Source organism: Branchiostoma floridae, chromosome 16 (assembly GCF_000003815.2).
Source record: "Branchiostoma floridae strain S238N-H82 chromosome 16, Bfl_VNyyK, whole genome shotgun sequence".
NCBI classification, from domain to species: Eukaryota; Metazoa; Chordata; class Leptocardii; order Amphioxiformes; family Branchiostomatidae; genus Branchiostoma; species Branchiostoma floridae.
This window is the reverse complement of record NC_049994.1, coordinates 5594474-5614917: the sequence shown is the minus strand read 5'-3', so window position 1 is coordinate 5614917 and position 20444 is coordinate 5594474. Positions and strand designations below refer to the sequence as shown.

Here is a 20444-nt window from a genome sequence, read left to right as displayed (position 1 = left end):
CAAAGAAACTGAACAAATTGGCAAAAGGTGGAAAAGATATCGCTTTTTGTACGGTTTACATGTACTAAGAACTAGTATCTAAAAAAAATAACTATGTCCTCCAAAAAGTCTGGCCGTTTCTAAAATCATATCCAGTTACTTGAGTGACTGTTTCTTAGCTTATCTTATTACCTGGATGCCTAACCCTTATACGATATGATACTTGTTTGATAAGAATCTAACAACCATTCGACGAACATCTATAAGCTTTACTTTGATTTGGATAATGTGTTAGACATGATTTTCATCAATTTCCCACAAAACAAGTCCATATTCCAGCAAGACCCGCTAAATAACTAAAACTAAAAACACCAAAAAATATGGCGCGTATGGTACGTACGGAGACACGGAAAACTAGAGTTCGGCGACCTCATACCTCCATGAAAATTTAGAGCTTTCGTAAATTTCATGCAATTGACTAACACATTTACATAATTTATGCATGGTATTGTTCATCATTGACTAACGTACTCATGTCACAATTATAAAATTCCCATCATTAATCATAAAGCGGTTTTGCAACTTTTACATAAATTATGCAAATAAGTTCCTCATTACCATATTTGGTATCTGCTTATATTCCACCTATCATAACTAACATGTGTTACATTTATTGAAGTCCAGTTATTGAAAACAATAGAATTATACAATTTCCTCATTAATTATGCAAATTAAGTCCTCATTTGCACAACATGTATATCATTATGAACATCTTTGCCTAAGGTACCCGCATGCCTAATATGATGCCAATCCATCAATCCTTTCTGCAGTTATCCTCTTTGGAATGTCTTGACAAAAACGCCCCTGCAGTTCCAAAATTAAATGTTAGGGGGCTGAAACCTGCCCCACTTTGTCATGACACTGCAAGCTATCTACCAGACAAATGTTAAGACCATATCACATCCAGGACAAGAGATACATTGAAAAAACTGCCATGATAGAATATCCTCATTAATTATGCAAATGTACTTCTATTTTGCATAATTAGTATGTCATTTTGTACAACATTGTCTGAGGTATCTACATACCAAAAATCATGAAAATCCGTTGTTCCCTTCTTGAGTTATCGTCTTCAGAAGTTTTTGACAAAAATGCCCCTGCTGTCCCAAAACTAGACGCTAGGGGGCCCAAACTTATGTCATTTCTTTCTGAGCACAGGAGCTATCTAATATTCAAAAATCGTCACCATAGCATGTTCAGAACACCGAGATAGCAAAACCGGAAGTTGTGCTGCAGTACCAAGGGGAGTCGCTAGGGGGTCCAAAATCTAATCATTTCCAGCTTTCATCACACACTACCAACACACCAAGTATGAAACCAATCCACCCAACCGTTCATGAGTTATTTTGTTTACACACAGACACACACACACACACACACACAGACAAACGCGGGGTAAAATATAACCTCCATGACATTTAATGGAGGTAATGATTGCAAAAGAACGTGTTGGTAAGAGTTTGATACTTACAGAATTCCTGGACACGTAGATCACGGCACGATGTCACTCTGAGGTCACGGCTGGCGGGAATGAATGAGGAGGGCTCGCGGGGATGGAAATATATACCCCAAGGTGTAAGACAAGTATGCAAATAGGTCATTGTAGACTTTGGTACTGACTTAGAGTTTATTGTGTGTCAATAATGATGCTATGGCCGTGTCACACCCGCCAGAAGACAACTGTGAAATGAAGACAATCACACGTTTCTGAAAGAAACTTGTCTGTCAATGGTTAGTGTGTGTCATACTGACCAAAAAAGGGAAGACAACTTTGGAAAGAATGCACTCACATCTTTATGAAAGGAAAGGGTATCTTAATACTAGATACGTGCTAAATCAGCAAACTATACAGACAACCAACACAGATTGGGCACCTGCGATAGAATTGAAGTTAACAACATTTCTCTGACCAAAGAACACTCGTATTGTAAGTTTGGCACACCTGTGTGTGGTTGTGAGTATATACTGTACAGTAGTCAGTGAAAAATCCCGTTTCTGTTCCAACTACAGTGCCGCATATAATCAGGCGAGTTGTTTTAACTGTTATTTACTATTTCAACCCGTTATTTCACGGTTAAATAAAGTGTTTAAAGGACAAGAAGTGTGCTAACTTTGATTCTCCTGGTTACAGGACTCAGGACACTCACAATGACACTGAAGTGTGTGAAACGTCCAACGTGTTCTTCGGTCAGAGAAATGTTTGTTAACTTTGTAAAATTCTATTGTGGATGCCCAATCTGTTGGTTTTCTGTACAGCAGACAATATACAGTAAACCAACAAATAATATCTGCTTTTGTCTGGCCGTGTTTTAACTTATTAGAATTCAGATTTGGTTGCTATGGCGACTGCATGAGTAGTCTAGAGGCTGGCTGGGAACAGTTGGAAAGAATAACACTTCAAACAAAGTTTATTAACCTTTGTCTATGGTGATATTATTGTCGAACTAGAAAGGCAACATTTTTGAAAAAAAAATGCAGGATGTGGGCGAAGGGAAAAGAAAGCAAAAATCGCAAGAAAAGAAGCAACAAGAAAGGCAACATTTTGGCGAAAATGCAGCAAAAAGAAAAATTAAAAAACATTATCTGTCCACGGATTCGATCCCGGAGCGTTAGTTTTCCACGCGTGAATAATACCACTGAGCCAGTGCTACAACATGTTACAGGCACACGTAACAGGTATACAAATTTATTGCGTTGCTTGAACACGTCCGTTCACCGTTGAATTTGCAAGATTCCAAGGTCCAATTTTCTGAAGATAACGTTTTTGTGTGAAAATTTATCAATCTCGTCCGTTGGAAGAAAGATGTGGTTCAAGTTTTATATAGTTCGGTTTTCAGGGCACTGAATATGTGATGTGTCAATAAAAGATTCTGTAGCCTATTTTCCATTAAACTAATAGATATCAAGTTTAGCACACTTCTTGGCCTTTAAACACTTAATATCGGTTAATAGAAAAGTGGTCTAAAAATACCTTCAGTCAACAAACAACATGTTCGGCTATGGATCAAACTGACTCTTATATCACAACGCACTCCACCTAGCAGCATTACAGGTGACACAAATTAATGTATGTCAAAGTAAAGTTAATTATGCATCATTTATTATGCCAAAAATGCATTTTAATGACCCGTGACGACTGAACGATGTGACATAGCAAAAAAATATCAACATTTTTGTGACCCTCGTGTCAAGTTGTGTCAGTGTACCAATTTTCAAAAAAAATATTGATGTTTAGATTTTGGCCACTCCCCCTGGAAAATATACCTGTGGCCCATGAATAATTATCTTTAATTAGCGCTAGCAGGAGCGTGATACCACAATTTGACCACATAAGGTGTGATGCAGATGGACCCCCTCTACCAAAATATCAGGTCAAACCTTTTCTGTAAGATGGGTTGAACGAAATAACATTTCTAGGCCTCTTTTAGGAATTGGCTCCTGTACTATATAGGGAGTTCAGAAATGAAAATAAGCACGATACCTATGTAGACATTCTGCAGAATCTTATGTAATTTCAGTATCCTGTAGTAGTACGTGGGTCAGATATATGAAGTGAATATCTGACAAACTTTAAAGGGTGTAGTCATCTTGAAATTATCTCAGTCAGTCATAGAAATCTGAGCGACAAATTGAGATGTTTGAATCTAAAGACAATATATGTCTTAACATTTGTGACAACTTTCAACTCATTAGATGAAAAAGTGCACCTAGCTGTACAGTTTTAAAACAAATGACGTTATTTTTTACTCACCCTCGTATCACTGTACTTCTATCATTTAGAGCAGAAATGTGGATTCTGTGCTTTGTTTGCTTGTTCAACATTTCTTTGACCAATAACGTTTCGCGCACATGTGTGTTCTTGTTTTTGTACAGAAAAGAACCCCTTTCCGAAATGAATAGCACTAGCCCCTAGGCTGCTTACAAAGAATCAATCTTAGTTGTACATGTCCGTCCAATCTCTATAAAGTAAGAACAGATATTATCTGTTGGTTTTCTGTACATCGTTTGCTTGTCTAGCGTATACATTTGACCAAAGTCCGATAAAACTCGTTGGAACTTTCGCACACTTGTGTGTTATTGTGTGGAATTGTTGTTTGTTACTGCCTATATCTTGTGCGATTAAGAATCCACTCTCCGTTTCAACCCATTTTATCACAGCATGGTTGGGAAAGTTGTAGCTATTTCGCACCTAGAATGCTCACATTCAATTCTATCGTAGATGCCCAGTATTTGTTGTCTGTTACTTTTCCGCACATATCTACTATTAACATACCATTCCTTTCATAAACATGTAAGTGCATTATTTTCAATGTAGTCTTCTCTTTTGGTGGTCAGTAATACACAAATAACCATTGACAGACAAGTTTCGGTCACAAATGTGTGATTGTCTCCTTTTCTTCAAGCGAGCGTGACACGCCCATGGTACTTTTGTTGACAGACAAGAGTCAGTACCAAAGTCTACAATACCTCATTTGCATACTTGTCTTACACCTTGGAGTATATATTTCCATCCCCGCGAGCCCTCCTCATTCATTCCCGCCAGACCTGACCTCAGAGTGAAGTTGTACAGTGATCTACGTGTCCAGGAATTCTGTAAGTATCAAACTCTTACCATCATGTTCTTTATCAATCACTTATCTCTGTTTTCGTACGTACAATACGCGCCATATCTTCTTGGTGTTTCTAGTTTTCTTTATTCAGCGGGTCTTCATAGAAGATGGACTTGTTTTATGGGAAATTGTTAAAAAAGCGTGGCATGAAAGTAATTTCTAACACATTGCCTAAATCAAAGTAAAGTATATTTTTTTCGTCGAATGGTTTGCTGTTGACCCCCCCAAAAAAACAAGACTAGTTAGCTACAGCCATATAAAAAGTGATGTTCTTCCCGAAATTTTGTATATTTGATTCCTGGAGTTTGTTTGGCAGATTTGTAGTGACTTTGTGTAGTCTTCCACATGACATCTTACCACCATGATAGAACTGAGTTAGATGTTTCCACCGAATAATCGTGACCATTTTGTTTCCCCTCCCAACATCAGCTGAAGCTACACCATGAAGCTGTTTGTCTGCATGATGCTGGTGACGATGGTTGTCATGGCAACGCTGATCGACGACTCGGAGGGATGGAGGCGTCGGCGCAGGCGCAGAAGGGGCCGTCTGGATATCGATGCAGATGGTACGTTTGGTGATCAAAACATTCAGACGGACATCTTGGTTTTGCCTGGACCTTTTTTTTCTATTTGGCAGGGATAACTGAGTAGATAATGTTCCTACGAAAATCAACGGGCTTTATTTTACTTAGGAATGGTACATTTAAGGGTTAATGACCCGCCCCGAGGTGTATATGGTGTCATAACGCCTGGTCCTTTGCTATAACCACCGAATAAAACCACCTATGTGAGCGAAGCGAACGAGGTGGTTTTATGAGGTGGTTATAGCAAAGGGCCAGGCGTTATGACACCATGTACACCGAGGAACAGGTGGGTCATTAACGTTATTATCATATAGCCTTCCGAAACTCCGGTATGACGCATAGATCTCTTGGTACTCTACGTGTGAATTCCTTTATCGAATTTCTGAAAATTCACATTTGTTCTTTGGTACGTGCATATGTAAGGAGATTACACACTGCATTTTGCAACCAAAAATTTCCACAGAAAATATCCGAAACATTGCGGGCTTTTTAGAACGAACAAAACTCATTATCAATGTTAGAAGGAGCCATCCCCCTTACAGTCTGTACTTATTCCCTCTGCTCTGGTATTTGTTTCGCTCCTTTTTATTGGTCAATGCTTGCATATATCTTACTTCCTTGTGTGTATCGCTTTGATTGGTCAAAATGAATCAACACCGGCACCGGTGTCGATTTGCATCGACACTGGTGCCGGTGTCGATGCAAATCGACACCGGTACCGGTGTCGATTCATTCTGACCAATCAGAGGAGCGAAACCCACCTGCCTGGCCTGGATCTTTGTGTTACGGCGTCATAACCAACGTGGAACGGGGCCTTCTGATTGGTCCGCGGCGCCTGGCTATATGATAATCTATGATACAAGCTGTTTCAGTGTCAGCAATGTTCTTCAAAACAATAAATTTCTGCACTACACATCGGTGCCGTACCCGAAATCGATGTACTTTAATTACATATCTGTATTTGTCACAGCTGTCTCATAATATTTGTCTTTCCTCTACCCGTGCAGCTGACTCCGAGTTGAGGGAGGTTGTGGAAGAGGCGAGGTCGCTCCTGGAGGAACTTGATGAGACCAGTGAACACTTGGATACACGGGAACTACAGAACGAGGAAGTGGAGAACATACTCGCGGATCAGGAAGGAGGTCAACGGAGAAGGACTTACGAGTAAAGTTGAAATTGGTTTAGAATCAAAGGACGATTGGTCGTCGATTTTATTTTCTTTGGTTGAAAATTTTTTTGTCTCGTCTTATTCCAATCACACAACATGCAATGTTCTTCAACCTGAAAAATGTCAATTTGAGCTCGGAAAAAATTGTGTCTAAACATGGATTCAATCTGTTGGCTAAAAAGATCATCCACTTGTTAGATATGTATTAAAGCCAATCATTATGTTATGCATGTTCGACATTTTGTGCACTTGACTCTTGTTGATTGAATAAAAGTTATTAAAAGCAAACTGAAGTAGTTTTTTTCAATTTACATAAATGAGCGGGAGCTCGACCAAAGTAAGTAAATAAGTGAATGTATTACACACTATTTCATTTTACTTGTTACAGTTCCACGTTAGGTTACTGGTGACTACTCTCAAGATAGTACCCAGGCTGGCTCTTGGACACACAACGTGGTACAATACATCCCACAACGTAAAATGATGAACTAAGTAAACTACAGTCACTACAGGCTAAAATGACCATCAGATGACCGAACGGCCAGTTAATTTGTCAACAGCACAACAGACTACCCTGGAAGCCTGACGGCATTGTAGATTGTAGAGTCCTATTTCTTTGATACAATTTCCCAGTTGCAATTATTATGGTCCACAACATTCACGTAGAGGATACCTAACACCCCGTACATGATTAGGCCATGCTGCACATAGAGTATGATTATTCATTTCTTTTATTCTTTCACATCTTCTTCTGTTACCTTGGGATTGACGTTAGCATAGGTATTGTAAGAAGTATAGAGTCAACACGATGAGTTCTATTATAGCATACTTCCTAACAGTAATTTTGCGTCCTCTCTGGTGATATTGTGTCGTCAGTAAGGTATCATATATTTGAATACACTGTCGCTTCATACATATTACCACCAAACTGTGGCTGCTCCAGATTATGGATGATTTAAACATTCATAACAATCTGCATTATTTGAAAAAAGGTAATGCAAATTAGTAAGTCAGTAAGTAACTAATGTTGTTGTAATGAAATAGACACACAATTAATCAAACAAACATGGGAATCAGGTTAACTTTTGGTTGTCTAAAGTTGTTGGAAAAAAGTATGTTTGTGTCAGGATTGGTGACGTATCTATATGTCCTTAGTAATTATAACATATCCCGGCCCGTCATTGGCCCCGCCTTCACCGCTAGTGTCTGATCCGGAGTTATAGGAACCACCTCCACCCCCACATGTGCCACTATAGTTACCCCCCCTCCCTCCTCCTGAGTACCCACCCCCTCCTCCTCCCCCACCTCCATAGCCATTACTCCCTCCCCCTCCTCCAAACCCGCCCTCTGCATTGTAGTTCACCCCCCTCCCACCGACTCCACCGTTCACGAAGGCTTTCCCACCCTCACCCCCTTGACCCCCATCAGTGCCACCAAAGTTGACTTGTCCACTCGCGCCGTCCGTTAGGAGCCCCCCGCCTCCCCCACCGACAGGGCCATCGCTTCCTTGTGTGGCGCCTTTTCCGTCAGTACCTCCTGCAAAATGTGACTGACCACCCCCGCTTGTCTGTCCCGTTGTCGCGGTTGTACCGTCACTGTTGGGGCTCCTACCAAGCATCATAAAACCTCCTCCCGCACCCCCCGCCACGATCAGCGGCGTGTTGTCCGTCTTGGTGACGAAGGTTCCGCCTCCACCGCCAACAGAAAAGCCAAACTTGTTCTCCCCTCCCTCTTGGCCAGCAAGTATCTTCAACACCTCACCTAAAATGATAATTGGCCACAAAAGTCAAAACGGTTGAGCCTAGAGGTTTTCGCTCTTTTCATTTACAAGGGACAGAATTATCAGCTGGTTGATAGCGGTCACTTTCAAAGGAAGAGAAATAGCTTTTCTGTATGCATGTCTAGTCCTGTCACCATGAAATTATGAAGTAATCGCTGTAATATCACCGAAGTAGAAAATGTACATTAATAAAAGGCCATTTTTCATAGACCTCTTGAATGTCAGGCCGAAAGGAATTAATGTATCATCTAGATAAATGTTTTGCGTAGCTTATATAGTGACATTGCAAAAAATCTAATTGGAGATCGAAATAAACAACAACAAAAACAACAACAAGGGAATGCTTTACTTGTTTTTATCTCCTACTATAACACGTCTTTTACAAGACCATGGTTGTCTCCGCTTCCTCTGATCAATCTAACCTAAATATCTGAATTGTATTACATTTAGGATATCTAACATTCGGTGTTCAAGACAATCTTGGGGAGACCTCTGTACTAAACGTTTTTTTTTAGGTGGCGGTATTATGACACCTGGTGGAATTATGGTAGTCGATGTTACTCTCCAAGCAGGGGTTAGAGAATAGTGATCATCAGGACCCCTACCTTTCTGCAGTTGAAAGGTTCCTCTGACCACCGCACCGCGCCCTCTGGCGGACTTGGGGTCTACCCCACCCCAACCTGCGGCAGAACCTAGAAAGTACAAATACAACACAGCCTGTTAAGATTCTAAATGCTATACAATGCCAAATATGGCATTTCAATTAAATGTAATCATTCCAAAGTAAAATAACTAAAGAATGGATTTGCACCTATTAACACACCTGCCGCCTCTACCCTGTACTGCCCAGTATTTGGTACAGTGAAGTACTGAATCCCGTCCTTCAGCTGCACCAGCCCCTCGTGGTCCTGTCCGCGGTAGTGGGTCCCCAGGCTGGTCGGACCCAGACGGCCGATGGTACCAAGAGTCGTGAAACGTGCAGTACGGAAACCTGAATCTTATAGGTACAAAAAATGTGGAAGATATGATAAAGATAGTCATTTCGAGTGATCAAAATCAGTCCATGATCGATATAGCATTCTGGTGGATGTAAATTTGTATGTAGTCTGTTTTAAAGAGTCAATACTTACTTGTCAGTACTTATCAATACAATGATAAGAAAATTGGACTTTTAGATTTTTCTGTAAGATTTCATTGAAGAGATTCATTAGTCACATTTAATAGAATTTCCATCTAACAGTGAGGTAAACACACGTATATATACGCGTACCTCCAAATTTTCGAAGGATAGACCAAACCTATCTCAGACACTGTCGAGATTATTGACCAAGAACCACGTAAAGCCCACAGAAAGGTCAAAGAAGCAGTCCACATCGAGTTGGAAGGTGCAAAGCTGAACCGCAATGATGGCTGGGAGCTACCCAAGTCCTACTTAACCCTACTCCGCAAGGAGGCGGGGTGAAGGGCAGAAGGTCCACGCAACTCTCGCGAGAACTAGGTGACTCCGTGAACAAGATGGACTAATAGCCATCGTAAATTTGGAGGTGCGTGTGTTTACCTTTAAAAAGTAGTCACTGGTAATTCTGTAAGATTGTTTTTCTTCGTTTATGACAAATATGAACAAATTGATACAAAAGTTTGTCGAGCTATGAATTGGGGATATGTATATTGTTTTATTTGCAAGATCATGCCAGAAATACTTATTGCGTAAATATTGTATTTATAAGTACATAGCACTATAATGCCTGATCAACTATAAGGTACTGCGTTTACTTTTGCGGTGTTTGTCTTGTTCTTTTAAAGCAGTGGTTAGTAGACTATCACAAGCTCTACATTGTGAGTAGGGTTTGTGATTTTAGCAATCACCATAGCAAATATGTATACTTTTGTGAGACTTGTAAATCTTACCCTGAGTTGTTTTCACTTCTCCCAGGCGATACCTGACCATGTCTGACGTGTCGTCATCCTCAAAATCGATGTAGGCCTTCGGGCCCAGACGGCCGGTGGTACCGAGGGTCGTGAAACGGGCAGTACGGAAACCTGAATCTTATAGGTACAAAAAATGTGGAAGATATGATAAAGATAGCCATTTCGAGTGATCAAAATCAGTCCATGATATAGCATTCTGGAGGATGTACACTTGTATATAGTCTGTGTTTACAAGTCAACACTTCATTTTTAGCAATCACTATAGCAAATATGTATACTTTTGTGTGACTTGTAAGTCTAAATATAATTACCGGCCTGCGTTGTTTTCACTTCTCCCAGGCGATACCTGGCCATGTCTGACATCTCGTCCTCTTCAAAATCGATGTAGGCCTTCGTAGGTAATTCCTCTGTAATATCGGCAAGCTCTACCTGTAACAGTTTCTTCAATCTAATATTCACTTCCCCACTGACCGCCATGATGTCAAACTCCGATCCGTGTTCCACGATGTTCCGTCCGAACTCTGCCGCGCTCTCTAACGCCACAGTCGCCGTTTCTATCTCTTCTATAGCGATGGAGATCTCCTTTCTCCGGGTCTGGCTCACCGTGTTAACACAATCCAGTAACTCTGCCTCTTGCTGATTGACAAGCGCAACTAAATCCTTTCTAGTTTTTTCTGCTTTCCTCTTGATCTTTTCGATAGTTTCGGTGACATTTTTCTCGAGCTCGGTCTTCTGTGCGTTCGCCTATTGGTCAGCGTTCTTAAGGTCTCCCATCCGTTCTTTTCTGTTTTCGCAAGAAGAGCGCTTATGTCTTCTTTAGCTTTCACAGCTGTGTCAGTGAAATACTCGTAATTGTGGTCCTTGTGGGACAGAGCGGTGCATACCTGACAAATAGCCTCGCTACAGTTGGTGCAGAAGAACTTGAGAGCCTCCTGTGAGTGGACCCTACACGGTGGCAGGGGACGAGGCTTGATCTTAACGGTGTCGGATTCGGCCTTGAGCTGCTCTACACCGATCACCTGGTGACCTCTGGTCACCGCTATACGACGGTGGATTGCTACACATTCGTCACATAAAAAGAAGCCACATTCCGTACAAAAAGACTCCGCTCCTGACTTGGTCTCACAGCTCCCACAGACCAGACTCTCTCCTTCATTAGTCAGCTTCTTGTGGACGTCAATCGTATCCTTCAGGCTCTCCACGAAGAAATTATCTTTCAGTTCCGCGACCCCGCCACCCGGAAGTAAAGACTTGGTGCGACAGGTGGGGCAGTCTAGCTCGGTTTTGACCTTTTGCTTCTTCAAAACCTCTTCAAGACACTGCTGGCAGAAGGAATGAAGACAAGACAGTACCTTAGGCCGGCAGTAGGGCTGCAGGCAGATCTGACACTCAAGGAAGTCTTCTAAGAGGCGATTCAGAAGTTTCGATTCCGCCATATAGTGTAAAGCGTTCGACACAGTTCAGAACGTCTGAACCAAGGCTGAGATTGAGAAATGTATGTCGAAGACCCACTCGATGAACAGAAAGGTTGTTATTTAAAAACGTTACCAAACATGGAGGACAACGGTGCACGTGTGACATCGGAGGGACCGCGTTGTCTACCTATAAACGTAATGGTACCTGAAATTTGCGTGTTTGCAAACGTGACGTTAAGGTTTCGTACGCCGATCACGTAATGCGGCTGCGCAAGAAGGTCATACTGATAGCGGAAGCATTTTGTTTTGCACACGCATGACCCACTGAAACAAACAGAACACTTGGTGGTAACGACACCCCGGCCGTCACTGTTGTCCGACCTGTTAATGTTATGAAAAAAATTAACCCCACTGTGAACCATGAGATCAATACCACTCAAAACCACCTATTTAAGTAGACAAGTCCTGTTACCTGACTCTGGTGCAAAGTGTCATGGGGGGAAGACGATAAAGTATGAACCTCTTCAAAAATCCAGTGTGCGGCCAGTTTGTTACGATTCATCAAGCAAGAACTAAACATACATCTAAAATCACAATATATCAGCTTTCCGAGTGTCCAACGACCTAATAGACTGGTATGCTCGAGGTCATAGTTTAACCATGTAGCTAACACCAAGTACTATTACGTAAGCGCAAGCGTGTGTACTGTACAAATAGTTGTCGGAAAGACTTTAAACCACAACAGACTTTCGGGCAGGTAAAACAGCAAATAACACGAATGTTCGAACGCAGCACGTATTAGTTGACACAGTGACCATGGTGTTATATACATGTACTCATATATTGCTCCCTTTGCAAACCTTCCAAAGTTTAGTTACTGGATGTTTGTTCAATCATGTACTATGAGTTGTGGCAACTAATAGCAAAGGATTGATGTGGGTAACGTCTTGTAGTACAAATCTTTACTTTATATTGTGTATGCTACCTTACTTCAATGTCGCAAATGATTACTCGTCGGTGTCTGCGATATGATTTTAGAAGTTTAGAAAATGAAGTGTGTGTTTTCTTCTATAGTGAGATAAGAATCCATTCTTTATCATCACTCATGACATATACATCTTGGATTGTTCACGGGATGAACATTTTCCTACAATTAATAGTGTGGAATTATTGCTAAGAATAGAACAAGCCTGGCAATAAAAATGGCGACGATATCGATAGTCTCTCAATAGTGGTGAACATAACAAAATGCCAACTGGGAAGTGACTGAAAGTTCCTGTCATGAAGTTTGTTTTTTTTACCGCTGGTTCCGAGGCCTATTTTTAAAGCTTTATTGAAAAGTAACAATTATCATTCTATTGACTTACTTATATGTAACAATGACAATCTACGGTAGTTCTGGAAAAATACGAGTTTTTGAACACATCGCCGGTTGCTAGCTCTATAGTACTCGGTCTTGAAGGCATGGAATCTTTTGGGTGATTTTCCCTTTTAGCGGCCATTAGAGTGAGTCAAAAAAAATTTAATGGTAATTCGGTATTCTCATAGACAAAATGAAGAACAAAAGAGGTAAAGGAGACAAATATATCGTGACCATCTTAGCTTCCTTAGAATTCTAGCAGTGTTGATCAGAACAATTTTGTGATATAATGTTTCATACTTTATTCAGTGCACGCTTATCTAATGTACAATACGTGGAACGATTTTCACAGACGAGCTTCGGACCCTTAACTTGAAATCTCTTACGTAATATTCTCGACATGACGCTCGTCGGCCGAGGGACTTGAACGAAACTTATATCGAACTTAAAAGAACTTTGTCTTCTCAACTCTCCAAGATGGGAACTCTTTATAACATACTCCCAGTCATCCCAACCCATTCTCAACTCCAAACAGAAAAGTTCGTCCAAATTTATAACATCATTCCATTCGCTAGCTGGAATTATTTTCTTTGGAACGGGCTTTAAACTCTGCATGTATCCCTTTGGTAGGACTGAACAATACTGTTGAACTTCTAGCAACACATTTTCAAAATGACGGACTTCTGAATAGAAACTTCTTTGTTCTTCGTTCTGGATCATTTTCCATAGAGACTTGTTGAAATAGTCATACATATTGTAGTCTACTTTGCTCCACTGTTGGTGCTTGTCGACAGTTTCTCTTGAAACCTTTGTAGTTTTGTACGAATACGTCCTGGATCTTTGGAGTCCTAGATACAAAATGTCCACAAGTTCCCAGCAAAGTAATCGTTTCAGTAGGACCAGCGATTCGTCAAAATATTCCATGATCATCACAAGGTGAAACTGAGTCTTCACCGCCTCTAAGAACTCTTGAACGAAGTTTTCATGATCAGACAGGTGAACTGGGAATCCGAAGTCGTAGGACTGAAAGTTCCGGGTGTATATGAACGGACGGAGGGTTTCGACATTGGACGACAGCCTCGTCTCATAGAACATGGGGTTGTCAAGGAAACTGGTGATGACGTCACTTCCGGTGTGTGAGCTGACGTTGTACTTTTGATCCAAATGCCACCAATGGAAGACCGACTTGAGATGACTAAAAAAACAAAAGGAACAATTAACGCTAGTTCACCTTTATCCGGGGTAACCTATATCCGTTGTTTTTTTAAAAACAGGGTATTTAGGAATATCAATTTGACGGACTGTGGTTTCAGATTTTAATATCATCAAAATATTGTAATCTGAAACCACCGTTCGTAGACTTGATACCCCCAAATACAATGTGAAAAGCAACGGATATAGGCTAACCCGCGGATAAAGGTGAACTAGTGTTCCTACCACCGTATGTATGAAAAACGATCTTAATTTTGATGGTCTATGTAATGAATATATAAAATATCATATAATATATAATATAGTATTATACAATAATTGGTCATTATAGAAAAAAATGCTAACACTTTACTTCCAACACTGAACTAAACTATAAGGCCTTCTCCGTCGACTTTGTTCACAGATTGACCCTTAATTCTATCTCCAGCAGTGACGTCAGGAACACACCACTTTTCCGGGAGGGGGTCATGAGTATCAGAAAGTCTATGTCGCCCTCCGTCACTGTTGAGAGTAGGTCGGTAGGCTCTAATGTAATAATGCTATAATTTGTAACCATTACCATGGAATGATGATGTACATGTATTGATTAACCATTTTGTACCTTAGGGGTTCTCTCAAGATGGCGATAGAAAAGGTGTCGTCAGGCATCAAAGTGCTCAATATCCTGTCGTCATAAACCACGTGATCACAAAGTATGTTGTAACTGCCTGTAGGTGACGGAAGGATATCTTGTGGCTTCATGTAATACGGCCAGCCTATGTAGTCCCTGTATTTTGGGAGGAATCCGTGTGAGTGAACGGTCCGGAAAAACAATTAGGATAAAGACTATGTTATCCTTCATGGAAACTATTATTGCTTTTAGGTGTTGAATTGTTGAATAAGTTACACTGCACATTAAAATAGACACAGATTTTCTAGCCCCTTTGAGAGCCTTGTGTGAATCCTTGTTCCCCCGAAAAACACAATTTCGTACTTTGACGGTCTTTTTTGTACAGTCCTCTTGCAGCGGCTTGACTGAGGTGATTTAACGCTTAAGCTTTCAGAACTTCAAATCTGAGCCCCATCTGCAGTGCCACTCCTATCCGCTAGAGCAAACGTGGGGGCCTACCTATAGTGTGTAGGAAGAACGAAGGTGAGGTTGTGTTTCCAGCCGAACCTTTGGAAGATGGACGCCACAGTGGTAGATGCAGCCTTGTGGACCTTCAAAAACACCACGTGCTTTACCTTAGCACTGCAAGGACCAATAGAGACTCTGGACAGGAAAAACAATATGATATCAGCCATATCTATTTTACGCAAAAGTTCTCCCCGGAGCACTAATGTGAGATCTGCGGGCTGACTGCCTTGGGTCCCCGAACAAAACTCGCTAGCTACACGGTCCTGTCTGACTCCCAGGGTAGCGATAACTCCTTCAGGCTTAAACTCCCCAGGAGCACTAATGTGAGATCTGCGGGCTGGCTGCATTGGGTCCCCGAACAAAACTCGCTAGCTACCCGGTCCTGTCTGGCTCCCAGGGTAGCAAAAGTTGTAACTTTAATAAATAGTGGATACTTTACTACAAATAAGTGATTACGACTGAGATATCGGCAAAATTAGGAACAGAAACGATTTGTAGATCTTTTAGCTTAGGATCATTTTTATCATTTTTGATACGCTTATCATACATAGTACAGAAAATCCTTTCTTTCAAAAAGTAAAAGCTTATAGAACGTAATAACTTAAAGGGGAAGCTTTTAACCTTTAAACGGGAATATCTCGACAACAAATCACAATCTTTCAATTCAGTTTTCGGATAGATTAAAGTTTCTGGTAAAATAAAACTCCTCTGTCGGCTAAACTCCTTCAGCGCGTATGATTGCCTTATGCCACCGTAAAAACTGCTTGCTGGAGATTAGCAAAAGCCTATGATAAAAAGTCAACGCATAGCGTAAAAACGGTCGTTTTTTCATCAATGAAATTCGTTGAGAGATCTATCAAATTCAAGGTTGCTGTGAGACCACCGCCTTTGTGAAATAGGGCATAATACGATACTTTCTCATTACATATTTCTAAAACATAATGCATGTACCTGTCTTCTTTACGTTTTGTCCTGTGTCTTTGGTTCTCGCTGTGTTTGCTTGGTGCCTGTTGGCAAGTCGGGACGGGCCGACAGGCAAACTTGAACATGAAGAAACAGACGAGCAGCAAGGTCACAACACCAGCCGTCCTCCATCGGACAACTCTCATAGCTGGGGAGAAATGGCGGCAATAAACTAAAGGCACCTCCGTAAAAGACAACGACAAGTAGATTTTGTCATTAATTGTGATAAACAGTTTAGTGAAGACCTTTACTGTACATTTCTTTGCCCAACCGAGCTAAGTACAGGTCACAAAAGAAACACAGCATACATAATTCATAGATCATATTCATAGACCTAGTTCGGCTTCTTCTCGCCCCTTGGTAAAAATGGAGAAAATGTAGGACGGTTTGTGAGTTTTAGCAAGTCGGTTTGTCAACACATGAGGAACATAACTTTGTTCCTTGCCACTCATATGTCTAAAGTGAGGGAATCTACTTCCTATATACTATAGCTAAATAAAGTAATTTCTATCATATATAGTACAATCAACATCTTCATCTTCTACTCTGTTTGAGATACAAAACTGACAGATTCTTTGTTCTAGAGGAGTGTTGTATTTATAGATACCAATGTTATATGACCGAAAATCTGAAACATTCACTGGAAAGCCGACGAGCAACTTTGACTAACAGAACGAATGGCTTAATGTCTTCGGCTCCGTGTCTCGATACGTACTACAACGCATTCTCTCAACATGCAATACTGTTGTTTAGATCTTTGACAAGACTACTAGTATGTGGCGAATCATTGAAAGTGTTATAGCATGATTGAATTCCCATTTCTATTAGGCCTTGACAACTGTACAATAAAAGAATGCCTGCTATACATACAGGTGTAAACAAAATATAGTACTACCTGTATCTCAGCTAAGTTCCCCAATTTTGTCACCAGCTTTGGGAAGGTGAAGTCACTCAACCGGTTTTAGGTTGACCTGTTGAACAAAGTGTCATGTGAGGGGGGTGGGGGGGTGGGGAGGGTGTGTGTCATATGGACTGTATAAAAAAGTACAGGACGCTACTTTCTTACATCAAAAACTTATACATTTAACTTCTGTGTTTCTAGATTATGACTTATTCAAATACAGAAATAGTGAGGTTATAATGTTAACTTATGTTGCCTAAGTTTATCTGTGTATTCGGCATGTATTATTCTGTACTTAAATGGGGTCACGAAGTAGAGATAAGAAAAAACACCAATAAAGACCAATACATGTATGTTAGGGAACTGTAAATGATAGGACCGATGAGTGGAAAAAATTATTTTGAAATACTGTAAAATAAATGTGACAGGATAATTTTATCAGTTATTTGTAAGCTAGGCTTATTTCTGAAATTTGGTGAAAGGCCTCTTGATGACAGTATCTGTGTCATCAAGGTAGTGTAAAATCTTACCGCTTCTTTTACTACTCTGTCATCAAATTAATGTAAAATTTTACCGCTTTTTACTACTGTCAAAGTACAGTATGTTAAAAATTTTACAGCTTTTTTTACTACTCTGTCATCAAAGAAGTGTCAAATTTTACAGCTTTTTTGAGACAAAAGAAGCTGTTCAACATCACTGGGTATGCAATGAAAGCATTTCTGTTTCATTCATGTTAGATAAGGTTATCCTAGCGAAGATAAAGCAAAAATTTCCATCCATAAAATATGCGTCGTATGCTGTAGTACTCAACTATATTTCTCTTTTTGACTAAATGACAAGCAATTGAGATTTAGCTTAGATAACCTCCTTGGCTTTACCAACCAACTATAAATGGGGAAATGTTGTTGCTGGGATTATGTGAGCATGTTTTTGTGGTGAAAAGGTAAAACCACTAAAAACAATTTTATTCTTACTCTCAAAGCGGAGGTTGGCTCTGGCTGTTTTCTGCCTTTTTTTAGGGCTTTCTATTTTGTACGTCTGTTTTCTTCACGTTTTGCAGCCTAACCTCTACTTGGAGAGTATTTTGTTCTGTCTCCTGTCCACCTGCCCCTTATTTCAACTGTGAAATTAAAACAATTGCAACCACTTACCACAAAATTAAATCCTTGTGAATATTTCCCCTTTTAAAGTAACTTTTACAGCTGTAACGACTGAAGACGCGCAGCATACCAAAGTAGGGTTGGTTGACAGAGATGTCTGTCTCAAGGAAGGTTCCAATACTGTAATTGCATAGAACTTTTTGTCTTCTCGTAGATGCAAAAATCTATAAATAATGTGTCTGTAATTTTTATTGGTTATACCAACTTTTAGTGTTCAAGATCATTTATACGCAATAAAAGTCAACACATTTTTTTCTCAGGAAAATTTCATTGCAATCTATAAAAGACTTATGGTATCATGTGATTCAAAGGCTATTTGTCATTAATATAGCCACAGATAGCCATTAATAACAAGTGTTGAGTGTCGAACTATAACAACCATCATATGTATACATGTGTATTGTAAGACGTCTTGTATATAGTGGAAGATACTCTTTTTAATCAGAAGTTGAGAGATATACCCTAATATGTATTATTGACCATACACATCATGTTATTCTCTTCTGGTAGCTAGACCTACACACAGGGCACACAAACTTCCCCTCCCCTACTGCAAACTCCTCAAATGCTTCCAGACAAGTCCTGTGGAACACATGCGAGCACGACAGAAGTACTGTGGGTCTTCTCTGTACATGTACATCACCCTCTGACCTCTTAACCTTTGACTTCTGTGCATCACCCTTTGACCCTTGGGTGCTACACTTTGACCTTTGTCCTTTGACAACCTGTGGGGTACTTCTTTTGCTTGGTCTTGTACTTGGTGTTTGATCTTGTGATGTGATTGGTCCATCATTTGAACTATGACCTTCTGAGGTTAATGGCATGATGCATATAGGACAGTCTGTGTCGCCCCTCTCTACAGCCTGCAAGGAAAAACAGTAACACTTAGTATCATGCATCAAACTTACTTTGTATTTATAACCTGATGATGATAAAAGAAAAAGCACAGGTAAGCCCCTCATTGGCTAAGTTGATACATAAATTTGTCATAGAATGTTCCACATACAACCAAACTTGTCTAAGAATCATGACCACCATGGAGACCTATGGTATTTGGTCTTGTTATATAATTGGTCTTCTTATACCAAACAAGAGTGACAAGATATGACAGAGCCAAAGATTTCAAAGTTCATGTCCATTAATCATTTACAACAATGAAAAACATGTACATATAATGCCAGATATTTAAAACAAGAAATCTTTTTAAAAAAGTTGTGCCTTGCCGCGTGTTAGGGATATCGTCAGGAAAAAGTATGTCAGCACTTCAAGCCCGGCAAGGCAAAATGCTGTGCCTTGGCAAAAACACAATACAATGACTGTTTTTACTGTTTCTGAAAGAGCTAACCAAGAGGAGTAAAATGCTTTTTAGATGAAGCGAATAGCTTGAAGGGTTGCTGAGATATGGCTCCACAAAGTTGCCAAAACCTACCCTCAGATATGGCCGGCTGCGCGATACCTTTTTTGAGGGGTGATGAAAAGGTAAGTAAAGGTTGCAAAGCTTGTTTTATCTTATTTCCCCGTAATATGTACTACATAGAATCACTCCACAGAGTTCTGAACATTCATGGCATTTTATTATGCTTTTATACAGGGTCGATGTATGCAGCACCCACTGGTGTCCTTTCACACAATAATTGTCATCTTACCTTATTCTTTAAGAAATAAGTAAATTTGGGTTTAAAAGTTCACATTTTGGGTTACAGTCAATGGTGTTTTTTGCACCAGTGGGGTCGCATTGTAGAAGATCAAATATCATACTTCATATACTTTTGCAATGTACACAACATTATGGTATCTTATATTACCAACAATGTCACATCTATAGAATATCAGCAATATTAATTGCCTTATAACAAGGTCAACTTGGTCAAGGTGAAAGGTGAGTGTGTGAATATGTCGCATTATTTTCATGTTGAGCCATGATGTTACACTGTATCAACAGTACAACTTTACACTTAGATACATTTGTAATAAAATATAGAAGACAGATGTTTGTACTAATAAGAGATAAAATATCAATAGGTAGACATTGTGTAAACACTAAATTTATTAGGACAAGTTCAACATTTTTCAAGGTCAAAGGCTTAATATTCAGGATACATACAATCGACACAGATTTCTTTCATGTACTTGCAGGTACATGAACTTCTCCTTATTTAATCAATACTATAAATAGTATAATGCAATGGTAACTACTTTTTACAAA

At 40.0% G+C, this 20444-nt stretch overlaps 3 protein-coding genes and 2 long non-coding RNA genes across 5 annotated transcripts in view; 1 reads left to right on the top strand and 4 right to left on the bottom strand.

Moving 5' to 3' along the window:
• Positions 1-4524: 4524 nt before the first annotated feature.
• Positions 4525-6689, top strand: LOC118403356. The gene is made up of 3 exons (XR_004829638.1): positions 4525-4632; positions 5079-5215; positions 6241-6689. It is a non-coding gene; the product is annotated as an uncharacterized LOC118403356 (long non-coding RNA).
• A 1149-nt stretch (positions 6690-7838) lies between these two features.
• On the bottom strand, positions 7839-9241 carry LOC118403361. Its single transcript, XR_004829641.1, has 3 exons — positions 9005-9241; positions 8787-8873; positions 7839-8162 (listed from the first exon to the last, which is right to left on the bottom strand). It is a non-coding gene; the product is annotated as an uncharacterized LOC118403361 (long non-coding RNA).
• A 734-nt stretch (positions 9242-9975) lies between these two features.
• LOC118403343 (E3 ubiquitin-protein ligase TRIM56-like) lies at positions 9976-11787 on the bottom strand. The gene is made up of 2 exons (XM_035802048.1): positions 10422-11787; positions 9976-10227 (listed from the first exon to the last, which is right to left on the bottom strand). The coding sequence occupies exon 1, from the start codon at positions 11544-11546 to the stop codon at positions 10764-10766; it is 783 nt and encodes a 260-aa protein (XP_035657941.1). The 5' UTR covers positions 11547-11787; the 3' UTR covers positions 9976-10227; positions 10422-10763.
• A 1385-nt stretch (positions 11788-13172) lies between these two features.
• Positions 13173-15490, bottom strand: LOC118403327 (galactose-3-O-sulfotransferase 2-like). The gene is made up of 3 exons (XM_035802029.1): positions 15206-15490; positions 14699-14863; positions 13173-14080 (listed from the first exon to the last, which is right to left on the bottom strand). Exons 1-3 carry the CDS (start codon positions 15379-15381, stop codon positions 13180-13182), a joined length of 1242 nt encoding a protein of 413 aa, XP_035657922.1. The 5' UTR covers positions 15382-15490; the 3' UTR covers positions 13173-13179.
• A 2409-nt stretch (positions 15491-17899) lies between these two features.
• LOC118403326 (RING finger protein 32-like) overlaps positions 17900-20444 on the bottom strand; it is a 9308-nt gene continuing 6763 nt past the window's right edge. The window contains exon 7 of the mRNA XM_035802028.1: positions 17900-19101. Coding sequence (XP_035657921.1) covers positions 18727-19101 — 375 coding nt within the window. The 3' untranslated portion in view covers positions 17900-18726. The remainder of the gene's footprint in view (positions 19102-20444) is intronic.

Excerpts from the sequence above, each read along its gene's own strand:
- LOC118403343 (XM_035802048.1), bottom strand. The coding sequence starts at position 11,546 with ATGGCGGAATCGAAACTTCTGAATCGCCTCTTAGAAGACTTCCTTGAG.
- LOC118403327 (XM_035802029.1), bottom strand. The coding sequence starts at position 15,381 with ATGGCTGATATCATATTGTTTTTCCTGTCCAGAGTCTCTATTGGTCCT. Across the intron at positions 14,864-15,205 it reads GTTCTTCCTACACACTATAG|GGACTACATAGGCTGGCCGT; the intron begins GTAGGCCCCCAC and ends CCCAAAATACAG. Across the intron at positions 14,081-14,698 it reads ATCTTGAGAGAACCCCTAAG|TCATCTCAAGTCGGTCTTCC; the intron begins GTACAAAATGGT and ends TTGTTTTTTTAG.